General features: G+C 32.7%; 1 protein-coding gene across 1 annotated transcript; it reads left to right on the top strand.

Moving 5' to 3' along the window:
* Positions 1-7,164: 7,164 nt before the first annotated feature.
* LOC140178282 ((+)-neomenthol dehydrogenase-like) lies at positions 7,165-11,524 on the top strand. The gene is made up of 5 exons (XM_072214036.1): positions 7,165-7,636; positions 9,032-9,272; positions 10,516-10,590; positions 10,676-10,852; positions 11,032-11,524. The coding sequence occupies exons 1-5, from the start codon at positions 7,617-7,619 to the stop codon at positions 11,407-11,409; spliced, it is 891 nt and encodes a 296-aa protein (XP_072070137.1). The 5' UTR covers positions 7,165-7,616; the 3' UTR covers positions 11,410-11,524.

Below are 11,524 nucleotides of genomic sequence, written 5' to 3'. Positions count from 1 at the left end.
TTAATTGCCAAATAAAATAGCTAATTCAACATTCACATGCCTTCTTAAAGAACAATTTCAACAATAGGTATTACTCACTTAAAAAATATGTAACTAAGTATCTATAAAAAAAAAAGTGATGCTAGACACACATTCATTTAGAGTTTAATTAAAAAGTTAATTTTTTTCGATTAATCTCAGTAACTTTTTTAAATTAACTTTTTATTTTAAAGTTTAAATTCTAAATTTTAGATCTTTAATTTTAATTCTAAACTTTAAATCTTCTAAAAATAAAAATGAAAAAAATTATAATAAAAAATTAAGTATATAACTAATTAAAAATTAATTCTCTAAACTTTTCATTCATTTGAGTTATACACTTATCACTACAAGAGATGCGCTACCTAATGGCAGTTTTTTTATGATTAGCGGCGGTTTTGAACCGCCGCAAAATCAAAGGTCGGCAGTTCATCGAACCGTCCTAGTTATGGGTGCTAGGATTAGGTTTGGCGGCAGTTTCTAGCAACCGCTGGTATAACCGCCGCTGAATCAATATTTTGTAGCAACGAATTTAGTAACAGTTTTAAACTGCCGCGATATACAAGTATTGGGATTTAGACTTTTTTTTTACTGGCGGTTGCAAACCGCCGCAATGTTTGTACATTTTTTTAATTTATGACTGTTTGCGGCGGTTATAAAACCACCGCTAAATTTAATACAAATTTAAAAAAATGGATTTTCCTTTTAAAAAACACTGATTTTTTTGTTTAATTTCAAAGATATATTTTTTGGCCTTTTTTAAATTTTTTAATATTATGAATCTTAATATTTTTCATCTATTGAATCTAAACTTGTGGCAAAAACAACAAATTTAATTGAAAAATAAAATAATATATTTATAAAAATATCAATATAGTAAATCTCTTGCTAAGAATTAATGAAGTAAAACTGCAAACATAAGCCATGTGAAGCATGCTTAGTTACCCTCAATCAGATGCATCACACAGGCTTTATACATACTCTCCCATACTTTTATAACACATTATGAATCTAAACATGAACTAGGTGAGGTACTAATGATGCATGTATATTACTTTAGTTAATTATTTTTCTATCTCACTCCCAGGTTCAACTAATAGCCAAGAACATTGTTCTTATTTGATACAGTATGTAAATTTCCTATGTACAATGATGGAAACAAAGGAAAAATGAAAGAAAACAGATAAATTTAAAGCTCAGAACTAAGACAAAATTATAGACATATTACAATATTTGTGCATTTTAAAACTATCCAATCGATGCTTGTCTAATGACGAGAAACAAATAGATCACTCTTCGTCTGATTCAGAATCCTGAACCTACAGCCTCTTTTGTCCTTCGATACGATTTGGTTCCCTTCTAATCGGTAGAATGATACTCCTAACCATTTGTTTTGCTGATAGGATATACAGATAACATGATCAAAGAGATCTCTTATGCGAAAAACTAACAACAAATTAAAACATATCTTTTATATGAAAAAAAAATTAATCCATTATGATGATCAAAACCACAAGACCATTTTCTATGTAGGGGTACATAAATCCTACTCTGCAATCAATTTCGAAACTCCTAGTTAAACTATGAGCTTAAATCTACACTGCCATATTCCAAGCACAAGTTCAGAACAAATCTATTGAATTTAAACAAACACAAAACAATAAATAGAAAAATTAAATCAATTAAAATAGCTCCTGTATGCTAACTTTCATTTAACCATTTTGTTCATTTCGAAACAACAGATTGGTGTATTGCATTGAAATAGGAGATCAAATGGTATAAATAGAGCTACAGAGTTTACATGCATACCTGTCACTAAAATGTTCATCTATAGAGATCTTGCAAGTTGGAATTCCACCTGGTGTGCAATGACAGATTTACTCTGTGGAAAGGAAGGGGAAAACATATTTTTGTTTTCAAAAGAACATAAAAGAAATAATGCATTTTCAAATTCAAATGATAACAAAATTAACAAATAGATTTTTACCATTTCACCATACACAACATCGACAACTTAATCAAGTCTAGCTTGATGCCTCAACAGGAATGGACGCAAATGATCTGTATAGAGTTGTTTTGCACCCTGTTCAACAAGCACCATGTGGTTTTGTTAATTTATTACTACCCAATACACCGGAAATGTTATCCCGTGGAAGAGGACAGCTAAAAGAGAAGTAAAATAGCATAATACAATATATCCTGCTCAAGAGCTAAAAAAGATAGTATTAACTAACTAACTAACTAACGAAGCAAATTCTCTGAAAATACGACAAGGAAAGCAGTAATGTGCAGATGTTTGATTAAGCTTATATTAATAGTAGGAAATTGTAGCGAAACAAGAAATGCAAACTTCATGTGGTAATAGAGTAGAAAGCAACCCCATCTCCCTGTTCTTTGCACAAAACACACAATTGTTACTTCTCTTTCAACTTTAAGGTATAGCATAAATTTACCTTGCCCAAAAAAGTAATGAAAGCTAGAGAGCATCAATTTTCTTTCCTGAAATACTTAAGCATCAATTTGACAAAATGATAGCACAAGATATAGTTAATATATTTTTGTAAACATTTCTGCTACACTAAAAGATTTCTACAAAATTTGACTCGTGTGCACAATTTAAGAGACTAATTTAAGCATTTACTCTTGAAAATAAGCATTTTCACAAGATTTTTTAAAAATTAAAAAATGAGCATTTTTGTTATTAAATATCAGAAAACAGGGAGTTCAATTAAGTATTAATTCAAACACGCCTGAGTCCAAGAGTAGTAATAACTTACAAGACATAGCCGATTTTGCCATTTGGCAATACCATCAGAACCATCCAGCTAGGAGCAACACCATATCCAGCTCCTGCAGCACCTACTACTGAGCCATACGGATTTCCAGCAAAGGCACCACCAAACCCAAGATGTGCAAGTCCAGGATTGTAGCCGTAACCCATATCAGGTTTTTTCTCAACTTGAGGTTTGGCAAGAACAACCTCGAGCAATTGACCTGAAGTTCCAATCCATCACAAAGAGGTGTATGTTTTAACATATAAGTCAGACAGAACCCAATTTATAACTTTGAATCATAAAGAAGTACCATTAATTTTGTATTTCTCCGAGTCTTTTACGGCCTTTAATGCACTTGACCTCTCTACATAATAGATGAAACCAAAACACGCTTCCCTCCGGCTTTGCTAGGTGGCATGACTACTTTTGTTACTTCTCCATGATGAGAGAACAGTTCCTTGAATTGTTTGGTAGTAGTATTCTCAAGTATGCTCTTCACATAAAGAGCTTTAACTTAAGAATTCCCAAAAAACAGTTTTCTAGGTGTAAATATGATTTTATTTTCCCGTCTACAGTTTTTTATATTTGTTTTCGTCCATCTTCTCTTTATTAGATTTTTTGCTCCCACCACTTAGATCTAATAAGAAGTGAAAAATGAAACTAAAAAATATTTGTAAGGACCAAAAGTGAAATTGGCAATATTTTAAAAACTAAACTGTATATTCTAAAGTACTTATAAGGAACAATGGCAAAAATGTTTCCATGTGTGTGTCTAATATTAAAAAATGTCCTATATTTATATTTTATAGGGACTAAAAAATATTTAAAAAATGTCCTATATTTCTATTTTCGACGCCAGAGCAGGAACGGCCTACTCTTTCTCAGCAGTCAGCTGGTTGTCACGCCACATCAGGTCATGCCAATGACTTCGACATGGATCAATCGTCGGGTCATGTAGATAATCTTGTTGTTCGATTTGAATGAAGACCCGCAGCAAGAAGAGGGATTTTTGGGACTTGATCTTCAGCACTGGTATGATTATGGTGGAGCGAGTGCTCCGGGGATGAGTGGTTCCGGTTTGTACAACACTGGCGGTGCGAGCATGCCAAATGTCGGTGGTCTTGCTGACGTTGGCGGTGGTTTGGATGCCAGTGTGTCTCAAGGTCATTCGTATAATTTACGGATATAGACTGCGCCACCGGACAAATATACCCCATCCTTGTATTCGAAAAAGGCGCCAAAGAAGTAATATGTTGCAGTTGATCTTGTACTTGTTGAGTTTAGCTTTGTTTTCATTGTTGTATCTTGTATTCAGTATTGTATCTCGTATTTTATATTTAGATGATTCTGTTTGTTCTCGTATTCTTATTCTGTATTTAGTTTTGTTCTCGTATAACTCTGTTTGAGATTATCTTGTTGCACTTTTAATCTGAATATTTAGTTATTATTTAGTGTTTAACGCATACATACATAAACTGCGCAATAACATAAAAATCTTACACACTAGTTTAACCACTAATGACCTCCAGTGGAGCTTGGACTTGCGCGCTGAGGACATCGGCTACGGCTATGTCCCTCCCGTCCACATATAGTACATCGGTGAGGACCACGCATATCCTGCGAATCCATCTTATTCAAGTAGCGGGTTGACTTCGGTCTTCCTTTTGTCGCATGCCTCAATGTCCAGTTGGTGGTCACCTTCGCTCCTTCATATCTATCACATGTAGATGGGTCACCCATCGGAACAAACTCGCCTCTATACACCTTGTAAATTTCAGACATCTTGTAAATGTCATGTACATATACTTGCCAATCAAGATGCTGGTTAGCGCAACATGCAGAACGTGGCAACATAGGAGTCGCTTGACCTGGAAATGGCCACATGTGCAATGTCGTTGTGCAAGGTTAACAGTGTAAATGGAACCATCTTGCATTTCGTAAACCTCAGACATTTCATTGCGCCGGTCGAACCGAATGACCACAATGTTTTCTACACGTTAAAAGCTTTCTTTAACTCTCTTCGTGGCAAATTCTAAATACGCGAATCTGTTGCGGACACACTCATGAGCCTCGGCGCTTTTCCGAGTAAACAATTCGTTCAGTCGATAAAAAGTAGACCTAACAATGGCAGTCACAGGAAGGTTGCGTGCACCTTTCAGGACAGAGTTTATGCACTCTACCAAATTTGTCGTCATATGTCTCCAACGATGACCCCCGTCGAATGCCAACAACCATCTCTGAAGACCGATGTCATCGCGCCATTGAGTATATGCCTCACCCCGCTCTTTTAGCCTCTGATAGTTTTTGTTGTACTTATGTTCCGTCCTAGAATAGCCTGTGGAACAAATCATTTAATCATAAGCAGATACCACAAAATTACTATGAATAGGACCATAATAGCGAAATGAAATACCCATGTTAACCATGAGTTTATGCAAATACGGAGCCTTGAACCTCCTTAAGAAGTTGGACCCGAAGTGCCTGATGCAGTACATGTGGTGGTGACCATGCACCGTTACTGTGAGCTATTGCAGCGTCGATGGAGTTATGGTGGTCAGAAATAATGCCCACGCCATCAATGGTAACAATATATCTCCGCAAATTGGTTAGGAAAAACTCCCATGCGTCTGCTGTCTCACCCTCGACTATCGCAAATGCAATGGGCACAATGCTTTGGTTCCTATCTTGTGCAACCGCAACTAGAAGTGCACCTTTATATTTTCCGTACAGGTGTGTGCCATCAACCTGCACCAGTGGCTTGCAGTGTCTGAATGCAACAATACACGGATTGAAGCTCCAAAAAACTCGATGGAGAACTCTTACACCTTGAACCTCGTCACTCTAATGGTAAATGGGGAGTGTTTTTATTTGAATACAAGACCTTAGCATCTTCACAGTCATTGCTTTCAACCATACTGGCAGAGTCTGGTAAGGAACTTCCCAATCACCGAAAATTTTTGCGACAGCTTTCTGCTTTGCCAACCATGCCTTGCGGTAACTTACAGCGTAGTTGAACCTGGAGTGAATTTCTGCAATAATAGATTCACCTTTATCGACGGGTCTGCTTTAATCAACGGCCTAATGGCATCTGCAATTGTGTTTGAATCCAACTTGGCATGATCTTATGAAATCGTCCCCATGGTGCACGTGTGTTTGCCATTGTATCTCCTAATCTCCCAACAACTCTTCTTTCGAATCAAACTAGCTCAGATAAGCTAATCACACCCTGCACCATAACCATTGCATTTCGCATAGAATGTTTTCGGCTCAAACTCATACACAGTGTAATCAACTCCTCTAGAGATAATGTAGCTTTTGATTGCAGATATCACCGACTCTCTGAAACCAAATTCCATTCCGACACTAAACTCACCATCTTCCGCCGCAACATTGCCTTCACCTACGACAAACGAACCACTGTTAGTACAATGCAAATAAAATTAATGGTAGTCGGAACTTTAATTAATAACCATAAGATAACATACTGATATTCGCATACTCAGAAAATTCTAGGGCATGCATAGTTTCGAGATCCAGAATCTGCATAAAAGACGGAACGCCAAGTGGTGCTGACTTACAATCGCATCTGCCTCATTTTGTACCGCCGGATTTCCTGCCAAGTCTGCGTCATCATTTTCGTCATCGACTTCATAGTTGACTTTAAAATCCTCTTCACTGTCGTTGTTATCTACTTCTTCCTAATCTATATCCTCGAGTTCATCAACGTTGACATCCTCGCCAACCACATCCATTCTTGCACGCGATTCAAACTCAACGTACAACTCTATCATCAGCACGTGAAACGAGTTTGTTGATAAATACAGAACATATGTTGCATACTTGCGTGTCAGTAATGGACATTATTTGAAACTGTATCAGCCCACCAAATATTGGTACAGAATTTCTGTATAAAATATTGCTCACCCTTTTCAAAATGTGACTTTATATGTTATCACAAAGACCATTTTACAACTCTATAAAACTCATGGTACATGGAATAGCAAACGATAATGGATATTCACAAACAAAAATCACTCCTTCGTTTGTGTTTCGTATAACCTCACCGTTATAAACTCGCAAATTTACAACACCTTCCATAACCACAACCTCACCTAACCTGACTTTTTTGGCTCAACTAATAATTGCCAAAAAAACTCAACTCTAAATTATATACAAGAAAGAGTAAGAGGAGGGGTGCGGAAAGATGAAGCTGAGAAACATATTTATAGACAAGACTTTCGATTAAAATATTATTATTTATGCAAAACACAGCCTACATTTTGAGCCATTTAAAAAAAGTCTTTTGTCACTCTTAAAACACAACTTGCGTTTTGTTGCCTTTAAAAAAGGTTTCTGACACCCTCAAAAACACAGTTTAAAAAACCTTCACAAAAAATGCAACTTACATTTGGCTAGAAACAAAAAAAAAAAAGAAAAACTCAAAACACAGCCTCCGTTTGTGAATTTCAAAAACAAAAAAAAAATTTACAAACTCAAAATACATTGAATATTTTTGCCAAACGTCCATTTCATGATGTTACATCGTGTTTTCTTTTTTCCATTTGGAAAAAAAATGAGCCATAGAATGTGGCCCGTCTGTTTATAAATATCTGCTATATATTTTATATTATTTAAAGTTATATAAGATGGACGAGATTAATCTCCAAAGTCTATATATACACACACTAAAAAAAAAAACACTCAGAGCTAGCTTTATGAGAAATTATTATTGAAAAATGGCTCAATATTAAAATATCATTTTTTCATTCATTCTAAAGAGAAGTTAAGCTAATAATATAAGCCTTGTTCAGTTTCAAACTGAAGATGGAAGAAGCTCCACAAAGGTGAAGTACACCACCTTCTTGAAACTTTCAATAACATAGTTTATATATATAAAGGTATAGGTATATATGATTGCTTTATGTTTCTTATTTTATCTATTATCCATTATCCTTTAACTAATTTTGCAACAAAAAATTGCTAGGTAGTATCTTCTAATTACAAATTAGATTACAATGCTTTTCGCTTTTTTTTTTTCCCTTTAAACTTGCTAGGTATAGTTTCTTATTGCAGTGAATTATTTTTTTTTTCTTAGATATTAAGATATTACATGTTTGATGATTGTTTTGTGTTGTAAACCCATTATTTTTTTTCTTTGGTATTATTTTTTTGCAAGTTATATGTTTGATGAATTATTTTGTATTTTTATTATATTTTATTTTAGTATTTGATATTGTAATTTATTGTACAATTATTATTAGAAGAAAAAGATAAATATGAAAAGTAGGGCCGAAAGTGAGCCGAGCTAGACCAAGCTCAAGCTCGGCTCACGAAAATTGAGCTTGACTCACAACTCGACTCATTAACAATCAAGTTTGTTTCTTAAGCTCAAGCTCGACTCACCAAAAGCTCATGAGCTGGCTCGAGCTCACGAGCCGACTCAAATAAGAGAAATATAAATACATAATCTATAATTCTATATCAATAAATTATAACTTATATATTTTAAAAAATATTTGAAAAGATCAATTTTATATATTGTTTATCTATTAATAAATTATAATTTTTTTATTTATGTCCTATATTAAAATTATATGTAAAAAATAAATATAAATATTAAATAATTAAGATTGTTATATATATATATATATATATATATATATATATATATATATATATATATTTGGATAAGTTCAGCTCATTAGCTCGTGAGCTGTCTCGATTATATATATATATATATATATATATATATATATATATATATATATATATATATATATATATATATATATATATATATATACGGCTCATTTAATTTATGAGCTCAATTCCAGGCTCAAGTTTGGCTCACCAGCTCATGAGCTTAGTTTATCGAACTGTTAACAAGTCGAGCTCGAGCTGGCTCATGAGCTGGCTTGACTCACTTCCAGCCCTAATGGAAAGTACCGTGTCTAATAATTTTAAATTGATGAAATGAATATGAAAAATTTTAAAAAAAAATAGAAAGTATTAATTGATTATGACCCGGTAGAGACTTTTATTTGTTTATTTTAAATATATTATTTTTTAAGACTTATTTTCACCATCTTAACAAAATACAGAAATTAAATGAAAACATAAAATATTTTTACAAATTAAATAAATACTTTTTTTTTCAGTTTTATTTTATTTTTTTTATAAAATTCTACGAATAAAAAAATATTGAAAGGTAGAGTGTGATTTGAGTTGATGATAAGCAGGTATGCAGTAGTGACCGGAGCAAATAAAGGAATTGGATTGGAGGTAGTAAGGCAATTGGCTTCAAATGGAGTGAAGGTTGTGTTGACTTCAAGAGATGAGAAGAGAGGCCTTCATGCTTTGGAAACCCTCAAAGATCTCTCTGATTTTGTGTTCTTTCACCAGCTTGATGTTGCCGATCCTGCTAGTGTTGCGTCTCTTGCAGATTTCATCAAATCCAAATTTGGCAAACTTGATATTCTGGTAACAATTTCGTTACCCTTTCACCATTTTTAGTAAATATCATCGGTATTTTCTTAATAACCAACACGCGTTTTTTTAATTAAAAGTTTAATTACGTTAGTTGTTATAATTTTATTAAATTTTTAATTAAATTTTTATATTTTTTAATTAGATTCATACATTATTTTTAATTTTGTAACTAAATTTTTTTTAATAAAAAAATATTAAAATTAACTGAATATTTTTTTATAAAATTAAATGTATTTAGAATTAAGAACATATCACATATTTTATGAAAAAAATATTTCATTAATTTTAATATTTTTAACATACAATAACTTAATTATAAAATTAAAAATAATGTAAAAATCCTGTTAAAAAAAATAAAAAAGTATAGAGACTTAATTATAAATTTAATAAAAAAGATTAACAGACTAACTATACTAAAATTAAAACATAATCTGAATACAATATTAATTAAGGCTGTTTGGCTGGCATACGAATAATGTTAATGTTAGGGTAAAGTACTAAATTGGTCTTCTACATTTTGGCGTAACTCTGTTTTGATTCTTAAGATTTAAAGTGTTCTATTTGAATCCAAAAAAGTTTTATTTAACTTTAATTTAGTCCCACCGGAGGTCAATGGGAGGTCAAAGATAAATAATTAACGAAATGTCCTACATGACAGCAATATAAAAACAAGGTCAATAATCTGGAGAATAAGTACAAGTTCCAAAGACACAAAATCAACTATGGATGCATTAATACATTTATTTATCATTTTTCTTATAATTAAAATGAAATATTTTCTATAAAACTAAAAAAAATGTTAAATACACAGTTGATTTTGTGCCTCTGAAGTTTGTACTTATTCTTCAAATTATCGACCTTATTTTTATACTGCTGTCATGTAGGACATTTCATTAATTATTTATCTTTGACCTCACGGTGGAACCAAATTGAAGCTAAATAAAATTTTTTTAGATTCAAATAGGATACTTTAAACCTTAAGAACCAAAACAAGATTACGTCCAAACGTAGGGGACTAATTTAGTACTTTACCCTTAATGTTATTGTTTTGGGTAAAATGGGGAAATAAATTTGATAGGTCTTTATTGTGGTGTAACTTGGGGGAAAAAAAAAAGGAATATTCAACTGTATATTGGTAAACTTAAGTCATTCCCTTAATTAATATACTAATTATATTGGATTACTTCTCAAGGTTCTCATTTTGACGATGATTTGCAAGTGTTGCATTTCGTAGGTTAACAATGCAGGGATTAATGGACTTGTAATTACAGACAACGATTTAATCCCTTCAGTAATATCGAAACCCCAGGTAAGCATCTTTAGGCAGGGCTAAATATTTTATCTTCTAATATATAATGCTTATTAATTATGATTGACCTGTTCTTAATCTTCAGGATTTATCTGAAGAAGAACTAGAAAAAGCAAGGATTGAAACATATGAATTAGGCGAAGAATGTTTGCAAATAAATTATTACGGTTCTAAAAGAACCACTGAATCTCTTCTTCCCCTCCTCCAGTTATCTGATTCACCAACAATTGTCAACGTGTCATCTTCCTTGGGAATATTAGAGGTAAGGTATATTAGAACTTATTAAGAGAAATTTTTTTTTGGTGAAGAATAGAATTGTTATTAAAAATAGTAAACAACCATTTTTACAATTAATCGTAGTAAAAAAATATTTGACTAAATTAATTAATTTTTTTTTTTACAAATAATGACCATAAAAATACTTATTTATTTTAAACACAGCGTATATCAAACAAATGGGGCAAAGGGGTGTTAAGTGATGCTGAAAACCTTACTGAAGAGAGAGTGGATGTGGTGTTAAATGAGTTTATGAAAGATTTCAAAGAAGGGTCATTAAAAGACAAAGGCTGGCCTACGGCTTTTGGTGCCTACACTCTGTCCAAAGCTGCTATGAATGCCTATACAAGAATTCTTGCCAAAATGTTGCCTACTTTTTGCATCAATTGTCTTTGTCCTGGTTATATTAAGACTGATATCACTGCAAATACTGGCCTTTATACGGTGGAAGAAGGTGCTGCTAATGTTGTGAGATTAGCATTACTTCCAAATGGCAGTCCTTCTGGTCTTTTTTACAACAGGAATGAAGTGCGTTCCTATTAAGTCATATAATATTCTGAATTTCTGGTCTTTTAGACATGTAATCATTTACTCTTATGTCACATTGGGGCAATGTTTATTTCGTTAATAAAGTAATAAATTATGATGCATTTTGCAA

Source organism: Arachis hypogaea, chromosome 2, assembly GCF_003086295.3.
Source record: "Arachis hypogaea cultivar Tifrunner chromosome 2, arahy.Tifrunner.gnm2.J5K5, whole genome shotgun sequence".
NCBI classification, from domain to species: domain Eukaryota; kingdom Viridiplantae; phylum Streptophyta; class Magnoliopsida; order Fabales; family Fabaceae; genus Arachis; species Arachis hypogaea.
The sequence above is the reverse complement of the archived record's forward strand: the minus strand, read 5'-3'. Positions and strand labels throughout refer to the sequence as shown.